The sequence below is a fragment of the Gallinula chloropus genome (assembly GCF_964237585.1).
Source record: "Gallinula chloropus genome assembly, chromosome: 1".
NCBI classification, from domain to species: Eukaryota; Metazoa; Chordata; class Aves; order Gruiformes; family Rallidae; genus Gallinula; species Gallinula chloropus.
The window spans coordinates 213,984,660-213,998,568 of record NC_140085.1 but is presented as its reverse complement, the minus strand read 5'-3'; the positions used below and the strand labels follow the sequence as shown (position 1 = coordinate 213,998,568).

At 39.1% G+C, this 13,909-nt stretch overlaps 1 protein-coding gene across 4 annotated transcripts in view; it reads right to left on the bottom strand.

Moving 5' to 3' along the window:
• The window catches only part of NBEA (neurobeachin), a gene marked incomplete at both ends in the record, with an annotated part of 550,746 nt that overhangs the window by 337,521 nt on the left and 199,316 nt on the right, over positions 1 to 13,909 (bottom strand). For 3 of the 4 annotated variants that reach the window (XM_084277996.1, XM_084277994.1, XM_084277997.1), the window contains 4 exons: positions 134 to 314; positions 3,041 to 3,064; positions 10,962 to 11,115; positions 12,644 to 12,861. In XM_084277996.1, coding sequence (XP_084134122.1) covers positions 134 to 314; positions 3,041 to 3,064; positions 10,962 to 11,115; positions 12,644 to 12,861 — 577 coding nt within the window. The remainder of the gene's footprint in view (positions 1 to 133; positions 315 to 3,040; positions 3,065 to 10,961; positions 11,116 to 12,643; positions 12,862 to 13,909) is intronic. The other variant, XM_084277995.1, reaches the window with a different exon arrangement.

Genomic DNA, 13,909 nt, shown 5'->3' with positions numbered 1-13,909 from the left:
CCTAAATTGAACCAACCTTAAAACTGCATCAAATCAATAATAAATAGGACTTTTCCCATCATTGTCAGTGCAAGTCCGTTCCTACACGTGTCACTATTAGATCCATCTGTAGCCCATTGATCTGCTGACTTACCAAGCCTCAGGCACTGTCGCATCAGACCTCCAGAAGACATGTTTTTTTCAGCTTCAATCTCACTAAAATTTAGAGAGCTGGCAAATACTAGTACATCAACCATTGCCATCAGACGGCTGAGAAAAGTTACCGCTGTCTCTGCTGACATCCCTTGTGTCACTTCAATATTTTCCAATTCGGTCTTTAAAAGGAGATAATTGAATTAAACAGTTTGAACACAACTGAAATATAAAGACAGCACATACACACACACAAAGCTAAATCGTCATGCTTAATGACAAATACATTGAGAGGTTGTTTAAAAATCTCCTGCCATTACCACTAAACTGTGACTGAAATTCAAAGTAAGGTGGCATGAAGCATGAGAAAATTATTTACATTTACATGCTGCAGTAGGTGAGAAAAAAGTCTAATATAAATCACAGAATCACAGCATCACAAGGTTGGAAAAGACCTTTGAAGATCATCAAGTCCAACCATTCCCATCCTGAGCTAAACCAGATCCCTAAGTACCTCAGCTACCCTTTTTTTGAACACATCCAGGGAAGGTGACTCAACCCCCTCCCTGGGCAGCCTGTTCCAGGCCCTGACAACTCTGTCAGGAAAACATTTGTTTCTAATGTCCAATCTGTCCCTGCCCTGGCACAGCTTCATGCCATTGCCCCTTGTCCCATCTCCTGTCCCCTGGCTGAAGAGACCATCACCCACCTCTCTGCAACCTCCCTTCAGGTAGTTGTAGGTGGTGAGAAAGTTATTAGCAAATACATGAAGACAAAGTGTGGCCAGCTAGTAAAACAATGCACAGTACCTAAGGCTGTGATACACTCTCACATTCTTCCATAGGCTAAGCAAACTGACAGGTAACCAATGGAAGTATTCACTGTCTTCATAACTTTTATGTTCCTTTAGATAAACAAGTGAGGAATGGAGTGGGGAAAAAGAATGTGAGGAGTGGAGTGGAGGGAAAAAAATGTTTTCCCTTGCTTCTATGAACCTGACAGTGTCCAGTTCTGGAGATCAGAGAGAGCCCACTACCACCTCACTGCAGGGGGAAGTGACAATGGGGTAAGTTATATGACAAGCAGCTCAGACTTCCCAGAGAGTGACCATGTCTTTTGGAACGTTGTGCTGGAGTCTCCTGAATTCTTCTCCACAGAAAAATGCTGAACGAGCTCAGTACTTAGGAAATGTAAAAAAGAGTCATGTTTTTCTCCAAAAAGAGATCTGGATGTCCAAAGTCATGTTTTCAATGCATTCATGTGTCAGTGCAAATAAGTAAGTTTAACTAAAACAGAAGTAAATAATCTGTTTAAACTCTTTTATATCTGGAGCCAGGCAAAATTGAAAACTAGATTTAGGGTTTGACTGTGTCCACATTTATATAACTAAATACTATTTTAAAAATATTTACAGATGGCTGGTTTTGTTGATTGTCAACAAGATTTCAGCTTGCAGGGCTTTTTGGAACACAGTTTGGTCCCTTTGAAAAGTATTTCTTTCATTCTGTTTGTTTTGATTGTTTTGCTTATAATTACCTATGAAAAAAATTCAAAATATATTTTGTGTTGTTGAGGCCAATTCCTCCCAAGGAAAAAGAAATATAGGAAAATTCAAAGCCCTTTCTTTTTATTTTATGCTTCTACAAAATTAGCATCCTCAGTTGTGAATCACTTTTTAGAATATTTTACATCAAAACCTACAGATGTGCAAGCTGTGCCAAACAGAGTTAAGGAAATAACCCTTCTGAAAGATGAAGGATAGAATGTGGCATGTGTCACCACAATGATAGATACCACTTCAATTGATTTTATTATGGATGTAACATGTTGGGTACATGAGTGATTTGGGAAGAGCTGTCATCTGTGATCTGCTCAATAATACTGGACACATGGTAAAATGACAACTTGCAGAACTATTTCCAGCCTATCTTCTTTAGCCAGGTCTCCCCTGCTTAGTGTGTGCTGGTTTCCTACTTTTTGAAGAAATAAATGAATAGTTTTGGGTTTTTTTTTTTTGGTAACAGACTGGAACATAATTTTGGAGAGCACTCATTCAAAGAAAATAGATTTGCAAAAATCTATAAGCATAACAGCCTACTAGAAAAAAATCATAGGTGATTCCAGAAACTTGAACTTCAAAACTCATGCTTGAAATAACATCAGGCTTGCTAGCAGCCTACTGCCTGCTTGCTGTTGATTCTTCTTAAGCTTCAACTATATTGCATCAATCATAATCTTAAATCTCTCAGCATAATCCCTGTTTTTTTTTTCTTTTTCTTGCAAGTTAGGCAATAAATTAATTTTCTATGACAAGTTTGTGTATTTTACCAAGACTTTTGAAAACTTTGAATTGAAAAAAATTTTCTCTCTTCTAAAAAACCTCCCTAAAATTCTGCTGGATTAAAATAGCTGACATTTTTGTACAGCAAAACTTACCATCAGTTCTACCTGTTAAATACAGCACATTACACATGATTAAATTAAGTTCCTTTGTTAAACAAGCTGCCTTTAGGTATTAGGAAAATTTTAGATGGGTGTAGCTTAAAAGTTCTCTAAAAAATGAACTGATCACTGTCTCATAGCTACTCAGCAGTTTAAAAGCAGTAAGAAATCTCCCATACAATTAACATGCTCAGGGCCTAAAGAGGTTTTTTTCTATTGATGACTAAATTTTTAATTTAAATTAGCTCATCAACCTGCCTACTACATTCAGTGCACTAACTAACAGGAAGCATCACACCTGACAAAGCATTAAGTTACTCAAGGGAAACACGTTAGCCAAAGTTAATGATTCCACCCAGTATATTCCTATTCACATCATAATATCAGAAAATAATAATAAAAAAAGCCAAAATATTAAATGATCAAAAAGAAGGTATTTTTGAAAATGCATAAAACTGAAACTTACAGCAGCAATACTAACCTTAGAACCCTGGACATGCAACAGACAAAACAGACAACAGATCACAACAATAAAAGAAAAAGAAAATCATTTAAGTTAACTAAAAATACAATGCAAAATTGAAACAAATTAGTATCTTGGAATTATACATTTGTTTAATTTATAGTCAGAACAGCAAAACATTTCAGCTCAGAAGGAACATAGGAAAATAAAGACTTCTGTGAGATCGCTACAAAGAAAGGAAAGCTGTAAATCTTGTGTTGCAGAGTTCATGTAAACACTGATTCTTTCAAACCAATGTACATCTTTTATATACTACACAGAGCAATTTTCTGAAGCAATGTAAACCAAAGTAATGTTTTCACTGATTATATAGAAATAAAACGAGCATTTTACAACAAGCCATTCAACGGAAAGGCAATAAAGTAGTTAATCTCTCAATGAGGAGGCAAATATGTTTAAAATGCTTTGACAATGTTTAAAACCAAACGTAAATCACAAAAAGCAAACTCGTTCTCCATGCATAATGCTCCTGCCTTTGAAGCAACACAGTGTATTGTGGTTGGGTGTGATTTCTTCAACCTAAACCAAGATCATGCTGGATATTTGAATGCTTTTAAAGCACATGGAAAAACAAATCACTGCACCCTTGGGACTGAGTTAGTTTGTAAATTTGAATGTTCACAATTAAACAGTCACATAAAAAGTTTATGTTTTAATTTTAGGCATGACAATGGGCTAGGAACTAATCCTTCAGTTTCTCCTGGTTATGTTTTAAAAAGAGAAAGTGAAAATTTTAAGAGTATGTCTATCTTTTTGCCAATTAAACAGTGGAAAATCCTAATCTAGCAGAAAGAAAACCAGGCTGAAACAAACTGCTTGCTTTCCTTTTGGAACAGAACATGCCATGTTCAGGCAGCTTTTAAATATGTCTTCCTCTCTCATAGCACATCAGGAAGTAGATTATGGCTATTTTCTCTCAATTACTAGCTGACAATTTTTACATCATTTTACCACTTGTTGCCTCTCAGAACTGTTATGGATCAAACAGCACCTGGGGCACCACAAGTCACAAACGTGATTAACACTAACCCTATACACAGGACATACAGAAAAATACCTCATTTTGGCTTTTAATCCAAAATCTTAATAAGGTTGCCCTTAAATGTTTAATGGAGTTTTGTAGCCAGGTGCTCATATAACACCAGCAGCCCTGAGATCACAATTTGAGAGCTTTTGTTTTAAATGCTGCAAATAAGAATTAGAATTACAGGCTCCATATACAAAGTGGAAAAACACATTGTCACATATATTTTAACTCCTCAAATTTCTTTTGCCTTTCTCAGTGTCTTCAAGTCCTTGTCACAGCTGCTGCCCTTGTAGTAAGCAACAATTATCTCAAGTTTCTAGCTTGTAGACAAAATCTTTTATCTATCTAGCAACCAGCTGTTATTACCAGAAAGCATCTTCTGCCAACCTTTCTCCTTACACCACACCAAAAAACCTTTCTTCACATTTATAAACTATCTGAAAAATGACTTTCTTATAGTTGTAATTAAAAAAAAACAAATCTGAAAGACCTTGCTCATAGAAAGAAAAAAATATTACTAAGGAAATCCGGATTTGATATTTTATGACATGCTTGTAATATTGGCAGAGATATCTAATATTCCCAATTTAATAAGCATGACATCAGAATCAACACTGGAGTGTGAAACAGCAAAACAGTTTCTGTTGTTTTTGTTAATATTTTCTTCCACTTAGGATTGCTGCATATATACAACTGACAACCCTCTAAAAACATCATCATTTCACAGAATCACAGAATCACAAGGTTGGAAGAGACCTTGGAAGATCATCAAGTCCAACCATTCCCATTCTAAGCTAAACCAGATCCCTAAGTACCTCAGCTACCCTTTTCTTGAACACATCCAGGGAAGGTGACTCAACCCCCTCCCTGGGCAGCCTGTTCCAGGCCCTGACAACTCTGTCAGGAAAACATTTGTTTCTAATGTCCAATCTGTCCCTGCCCTGGCACAGCTTCATGCCATTGCCCCTTGTCCCATCTCCTGTCCCCTGGCTGAAGAGACCATCGCCCACCTCTCTACAACCTCCCTTCAGGTAGTTGTAGGTGGGGAGAAGGTCTCCCCTCAGCCTCCTTGAAGCCAGTCTTTGTATAGATCCTGAGACAGAGGTGGCAGAGAATTGAAACTAAGCAAAATATTAAAGCATGTGGGAATAGGTTACTGGGAATTCCAGTGAATTTTCCCTGATGTTCCATACAAACATACAGCCTATGCTCTACCCCTGAGTCACTCACAGATTTGTGAGTGGTTTGTTTTCACAGATAAAGCATTTTTCCTTTTCTTATTCCCATTCATGTTTAAAGGTCCCTATTCACAGCTCTCCTCAGACCATGCTAGTCTGGATTAAAAAAGAAATCAAGGGAAAAGGCAGATCTCTAATACAAGAATTCAAAAGTGGGGAAATTCCATAATTGAGATTGCCTGTTTTACAGCAGACAAGGGATCATGGAGTAATTCTCCACCCATCTGAGAAGTGCCATTTCATTAAGAATCCTAACTGTGCAAAGGAAAAAGTCTGTTTGAAATAGGACATTCTGCAAACATTCATCTTCCCACCAACTGTGGCAGTACTGCTTTTTCAGCAAGGGAGGGAACACCACACAGAATCTGTTGCACAAAAGAGAGAAAAAATAATTCTGCAATTACTCCAATAATCTGTGACTAAATCTGATAAATTTATATCTGGGTTCTCATCTGCACATAGCCTATATTAATTTAAGCATCCAATATTCTATTAAAGAAATAGGCAAAATGCCTTAAAAATGAGAGTCAGTGGGACACATATAAGAAGAACTTACACTAAATCAGTGTTGAGAACTTCAGAACAGACATTTAGGACTGTTCAAGAACCAGACTCCTTGCAAGGAGGAGGCTTTCCTTGAAACTCAGACTGACATACTGAATTAATTCAAGGAACTGTGGATAGGTAGGACTGGGAGATCAATAAAGGAACCATGTGTTTCTGTCTGTCATCTTCTCCATTAGAAAACAAGCAAAGAAGCCTGGCAAAACCAGGCTGGATTCAGCTCCAGGTTAACAATCATTGCAGTTGATGGAACCTACAGGGATCTGGCTGACCAGCCACTAAATGTCTCTATCAGAGACAGCTGAATCATATGCTTTTATTAAGTAGATTTCCATTGACTAGACATCTAGTCCACATAGAAGTTCTTCTTAAGCATACCTAAATTTACCCTGTTCTCTTCCTGAATGCTATCCTGTCTTATTATCCTGAAGTTAAGGGGTGAAATGACCTTAAATTTCTGTTCTATAGCCTTTTTGCTATCATATTTAATTACTCCAGACCAAAAATTAAATTAGATTTTAGAAGCAGATGTCAATATGTTCTATACCACAAATAAAACACACTAGGAGGAAATAAATAATTATTACTTCAAAATTTCACTATATGTCCAAAAGGAATATTTGAGTCACCTTTCATGAAAGTGAAAAAGGAAGAAATTAAGTAAAATGAGTAAAAAGTAAAATTGAGTATATGTGGGTTTTGACACCTCAGAGAAGCTCCACAGAATAAATATACTGAGGATCAGAGGCTTCCAAAGACAGACAGACTAAACAAGAAGACTCTATGTATTCAAACAGGCAGAGCAGGAGATACGACTCAAGTCCACAAAGTGATAAATGATATGGAAATTAATAAAGGTATTATTAAATACTCCTTGCATAGCCTACAAAGCAAGGGCCATAGTGACTTCATACATTTAGGTAGGTGTCAAAGTAAAAAAGACAAGTGCTTTGAAGGTTATATAATTACTTTGTCAGACTCAATGCCATAGGATATTATGGGGGCTAAAAGAGTAAGTAGCTTCAAAAAAGATTAGACAAAGTCTGGAAGGATAAATTCCTCAGCAGTTATTAAACATGACAGTCCAAACACCCTCTCTAGCTGTTAAAATCCTAACTGTTGCAACAAAGTATCATGAGAGCAATCAATATATTTCCTCATACTTCTGTGTTTTGACATAAGCTACAAACAGTCTGTATTGGAGGTAGGATGCTAAAGCAACCTGGTCCTTGGGCTGACCCAGTAAGGCAGCATATTTAACATGTGAACAACTTGTTTTCCTTAAAGAGGAGTGCAGTATGACTTGACTGGACTTCTTATACCATGGCCAGTTTAAATTATATAGAACCATAAAATCACAGAGAAAACCAGAATGGTTGATGTTGGAATGGATTCCTGAGACCCAACACAAAATTTGGATTGTGTATCTTGTGGAAAAAAAAAATCAGTAAATTAATTACCTATAACACAGCAGGTTCCATCTGAAATTCAAGAAACACTTTTTCATTGGGAGGGTCACTGAACACAGGCACAGGTTGCCCAGGGAGCTGGTCATCCACAAAGATACTCAACAGTCATCTGAACACAGACCTGGGCAACTGGCTGTAGGTAACCCTCCTTGAGCAAAGGGGTTGGACCACATGACATCCAGAGGTCCCTTCCAGCTTCAACCATTCTGTGATTCTTTGACTCAGTGAAGGAGAAAGCATACTGGCTCTTTTGTCCCTTGAGAGTTACTCTGGCAGAAAAGGTCACTAGAAGGCCTGCTGTGTTTTTATGCAGTGAAGACACACTTTAAATCTTCCTGTTTCAGAGCTCTTCTCTCTTCCAGTTAGTAGCTCTTAGAAGGAAAAGAGTGAGGCAGAGCCTTTTGTAACTGGTTGTAAGCACTGGACTATTTTGTCCTTTCTAGACTAAGAAATATATTCCCAACCAGCAGTCCATCCACTTTCTCCACAGCAGTTCAAGGATGCAAAAGTATTAGAAGTCTGAGAATCAGTATGAAGCTTCATTTCATTCATTATTCAGAATGAATAATATTCAGGGCATCTGGTCCCTTCATAACTGTGATGCAGAACAGTATTGAGGGAGAGCACCTACTCTAAGGAGGAGGAAGGATGTAATGGGCACTTTTTATCTATTGCTATGATGAATAAATTCATCCTCCTGCTAAAGTTTATTGACAGGCAATTACAGAACAGGAATGGAGTTGAATGGGAGGAAAGAAGATCTCTGCTAGCTGGAAGTGATTATGAAATCAGCATCTAAAAGATAACAGTTATTTCCAGGTGAAGTTAATAGGTGAATTTATCAATTACTTCTCCCTACCCTCCCTGTGTGTCTGGGACAGAAGTAATCACTTTATCTTTTTGTTTTTAATTTCAAAAAATAGAATTAATCCAGTTTGAAGCCAATACTGAATTTTTAGTGAGTTCGTTTCTTTCACAATTTATTTGTATTCTGTTACCCTAAACTGATGGGCAAATAGAGCATTTAAGTAATACACACACTGCACACCTGGTAGAGAAATGCATGCAGCATATACAAATTTGAAAATGTAGTCCTTTGTATCAATGCATGACCATCACTGCTATTGTAGCAAGGCAGTAGTGACACACAATGTTTTAACAAGCAGATGTATCATTTGTAAAGCTGTCTCAACTCTCTCTATGCACACACACACACACACACACAAGTATATATTTATTATCCAGAACAGAGGGAAATTGTGAACTGGAAAATTATTATTCTATAGAATGGCTGTGCAATATCAGAAACCAGAAGAGCTAAAACCCCAGACAATTACAGCTTAATTAGTACTGCATGTCGTTTATATTTTTAGATAAATGACTATAAAGAAAACATCTTCTGTTTCAAATGAACTCTAAAAGGTTTGTTTTAAAAAATATCTTCCAATGTCTTTTTATCTAGAGACTGAGAGTCCAGCCTGTATTCCAGGATGACTTGATGTGCACTCTCTCATATCTGTCAACATTTACAATGAAGCATTTGCAAAATCTTTGATAGAATCACAGACTGGTTAGGGTTGGAAGGGACCACCTCAAAGATCATCTAGTTCCAACCACCCTGCCATGGGCAGGGACACCCTCCACTAGACCAGGTTGCCCAAAGCCCCATCCTACCTGGCCTTAAACACTGACAGGGATGGGGCTTCCACAACCTCTCTGGGCAACCTGTGTTGGTGCCTCACCACCCTCAGTAAAAAGATATATGTAATCTAAACCTACCCTCTTTCAGCTTCAAACTATTCCTACTCTTTCTGCCACTACACAGTAAAGAATTTCTCCCTACTGTTTAACCTAAACCCAGCCTCTTTCAGCCTGAAGCCATCGCCCCTTGTCCTGGCACTACACTCCCTGATGAACAGTCCCTCTTCCACTTCCCTGTCGGAACAACAGCAACCCTGGTGTTATTCTTGTGACTACAGACAACACAGGTCATTCCTCTGAGCACTTCTGTTTATAGTAAATATTTTCCCAGTTAACAGAGTGAAAATTCTGTCTGACCCAGCATTTAACCATTAATTGTGGGCTGAAAGTCATCTTAATGCTTAGCCGGTTCCTAGGCCAGACACTCATACCTTTCAAAGAAAATTGCCCCAAATGTTTTTTCTCATGAGCTATCTAGAGGTAACAGCAGAGGCAAACTAAAGAAATCCCAGTTACTGAATGACTAGAACAAGGAATTGAGCTTTTGCTGCCAAACTATGTTCATAGCTTCCAATACCTACTAGCCTCATTGCTTCAGAGGAGCCTCTTTGTCCTTTCTCAGTCTCATTTTCTCCCCTTTCAAAGACCAAAACTACCTGCAGATGCTTATCACAGAACCACAAGGTTGGAAAAGACCTTTGAAGATCCAACCATTACCATCCTAAGCTAAACCAGATCCCTAAGTACCTCATCTACCCTTTTTCTGAACACATCCAGGGAAGGTGACTCAACCCCCTCCCTGGGCAGCCTGTTCCAGCCCTGACAACTCTGTCAGGAAAACATTTGTTTCTAATGTCCAATCTGTCCCTGCCCTGGCACAGCTTCATGCCATTGCCCCTTGTCCCATCTCCTGTCCCCTGGCTGAAGAGACTATCGCCCACCTCTCTACAACCTCCCTTCAGGTAGTTGTAGGTGGGGAGAAGGTCTCCCCTCAGCCTCCTCTTCTCCAGGCTAAACAGCCCCAGCTCCCTCAGCCGCTCCTCAGAGGATTTGCCCTCCATCCCCTTCCCCAGCCTGGTTGCCCTTCTCTGCACTCGCTCCAGGACCTCAATGTCCTTCTGATGGGATGTTCTATCTAAAACTATTTGTATGAAAGAAATAGATACAGATAATACATGCACAGACAAGGTGTTGCATTGAAATAATTCAAATAATTACTACTGACAACAATTCAATCTTTACAAATTATTTTGCTATTGTTTTATAAAGCATTCTGTTAGGCTACTCTGCCTGCCTTAACTGTGAGGACCTAAGAAATGGTAACATCCTAAGAAATGGTAACATCCTAAGAACATCACAGTGGCTAAAACTGTCAGCCTATTTCAAGACAAGACTTGCAAACAGCAAAAAGAAAATGAAGGTCAGGACCTACTGAAGGCAGAAGTAAACGGAATAGTGAGGGGATGACTTCTGGTGTCACTTGGCATGCAAGCAAATTGTGGCCATGCAGAACAGATTTATGAATATCAATGACTACCCATCACAAAACATGTCATTTTGGTGCAGTAATTGTGATTTGTAACCACGATCCTAGTGGTCTTCTCTTTCAAACAAAACATTAAAATATCTATGAAATACTACTCTTTGCACTACTTCTCTAATAAAATTGACATTTCAGATGCAAAACATAAACAATCTGCATAGCAAAGCTTAACAGTTTTGATTATAAATTTATATATATATTTTTAAGGGATTAGCAGAGAATGGACAGGATTGCTTAAATAAGAAAAGTCAGCTGGAAATGCTGGTTTATATTACTGAAACCAATTTCTAATATGACCACTAGGTGGAAATATTGTACTTACAGTTGGGGATGTGGCTGCTGACAGCAATGGTAAAATTCCTCCACAAGCAATAATAATATTGTCTACCATCTGGGAAATGAGGTGTATTGTGTTGTGTACAAAAATAATATTTTCATTGCTATTGACAAAGTCCATCACAGACTTTGTGGAGTGACTGCAGGAACAAAAGAAAGGATGGATTAAAAACAGAGTTAAAAGAAAAGTTTAGATACACGTTTTTTGGGTTTGTTGTTGTTGTTTTTTTTTTCCAACCAAACTGTAAATGTTTCTTTGATAAAAAGGCAAAATCTTGTCTACAAAACTTGACATGTAAATTGTCTAAAAATATGAACAGGACTAGTCTAATGACCAAATTGATTGCTATCTATTTTCACACCAGGGTTAGTGTCAGATACCCAGTTGAGAACAACAGCTTGTAACCTTTTATTCTTGTCAACCAGTACTTCACTTCACAGACAGTCCTGCTGAAAGCATCAGGACTATTTCTTCAGCGTGGAAGTTATTATTTAGTAGCAAGAGTTCACCATACTGCACCAAGAGTTCACCATACTGCACCAAGAGTTCACCATACTGCACCAGTGCACCCTTGATAACACCTAATGACTACACCTGCTAGTGTTTTAAAGCAGAAACTTAACAATACAGTGATATATTGACCTAATATTCACTTTATTAACTATTATTAAATGTAGCATTAGCAATAGCTTTGCCAGCCACAGATGCTAATAAGATTAGCTGAAATCTTGGCAGCTCTTAATTGGGGAGACACTGTCCCATGAAACAGTCACTCCCCCAAAATATAAAACACTGTGTGTAAATATTGAGGAATACTTGGTCTATAAGTAGAAGAAGATCGCTGCCAGCCAGCAAACAAATATTAAAGGCTTCAGTTGAAAACATATAAAATGAACTTTGATCTCCAAGCATTATCTAAACACAAATACAAAATCCTCCCACCTATTTGAGAAACAGAAAAGTTAAAAAAATACAAAATTGTCTCTTTCCTAGTGACTATCACAGAACAATTCATCAAACTGGAAATTGAATGGAATATAAATTGGTCCTTGGATACAACTATGCTCAAGTTTTCTGCAAATGAGCTATCCTGTTCTGGAAATTAGATTAAACAGTGTCTATTCTACCTAAGGACTCTGATAACAATAAGTTATTGAGTATTTTTGTTAGAGTGTACAAAACCCAGTGGAAATCACATCGCTGTCACAACATATAACATAACCACCAAGACTAACTACAACCAGGCATGCAAAAGAGAAATTTTCACCTAGAAAGAGTGATTCCTTAGAGAATGTTACAGGAAAGAGTTCTTATTTATAAGGTTTACAGCTCTGTTTTAATTGAGCAATGGAAGAAAACAGCTCTTAGGAGACACAGCAGTCTACCTCATGTCTGAACCAGAGGCAGGAGATTCTGATGTTAAACATAAACTGAGGGTTTAGTTAGGTAGGCATGAATGATACAACCTCTCCAGAAAGCAGAACTTGTTACCTGTGAAACAGAGCTGTTACAGGCTGTGAAGGAGTGGAAAGAGAAAATACAGGACACTAACACAGACTTTTTTCCCCTTCCCACTATCCCAGTGCACACCCCCTCTAACAGCACATTCCATTTTCCCTTGGCGATGGAAACACAAACCAGGAGGCACAGAAGAAACAACCACCCACCTTCTCCAAACATGTACATCTGTTTCTAGTGCAAAAAGCAAGTCTGTCAGGAGCCGCTGGTGCATGGGAGACCATTTAAACTCTGGAATACGAAACATAGTTGTGCGTGGACCTGGGCTAAACTGTCGTCGCTGCTCTTCGGTCATTGGCATCCCGCGGAATCCCAAGTCAACGCGTAAATCCCGGTCTTGCTGGGTGACAGATCGACCCTGTACTGCCTGCATCCAGAAAAAAAATGGTGTTAACTTTTTGTAGTGTGTTTTTGAATGGATCACAGGATTGGAAAAAGGATGGGCTAAAAGAGAACTTGAGCACAAACTGCAGGAAATGCTGCTATTCCAAGGAGGGCAGGAGGCTTTGGTAAAGGAGCTGCTCCAGTTCAAACCAGTCAGCACTGAGGGGGTTACACCTGGCCTTCCTCTCAGCTATACCCCAATGTTTTACACACAGGTTCTTCACTTGAAGGATTACAGAAAAGACCGAATGCAGCACATACAAGGTCAGCAGACTTTGTTTATAGGAAACAACTAATCTTTTTCTGTTGGTAACAAAATTTTCTTTGGAGCATTTACCTCAAAACACAGACAAACCACACAGCAATGGCTTCAAGGAATCGGTGTACTTATCACAGAATCACAAGGTTGGAAGAGACCTTTGAAGATCATCAAGTCCAACCATTCCCATCCTAAGCTAAACCAGATCCCTAAGTACCTCAGCTACCCTTTTTCTGAACACATCCAGGGAAGGTGACTCAACCCCCTCCCTGGGCAGCCTGTTCCAGCCCTGACAACTCTGTCAGGAAAACATTTGTTTCTAATGTCCAATCTGTCCCTGCCCTGGCACAGCTTCATGCCATTGCCCCTTGTCCCATCTTCTGTCCCCTGGCTGAAGAGGCCATCGCCCACCTCTCTATAACCTCCCTTCAGGTAGTTGTAGGTGGTGAGAAGGTCTCCCCTCAGCCTCCTCTTCTCCAGGCTCAACATCCCCAGCTCCCTCAGCTGCTCCTCAGAAGATTTGCCCTCCAGCCCCTTCCCCAGCCTGGTTGCCCTTCTCTGCACTCGCTTCAGGACCTCAATGTCCTTCTGATGGTGAGGAGCCCAGAACTGGACACAGCACTCGAGGTGTGGCCTCACCAATGCCCAGTCCAGGGGCACAATTACCCCCCTAGACCTACTGGCCACACTGGTTTTGATACAAGCCAAGATGCCATTGGCCTTCTTGCCTGCCCGGGCACACTGCTGGCTCCTATTCAGCCTGCAGTCAACC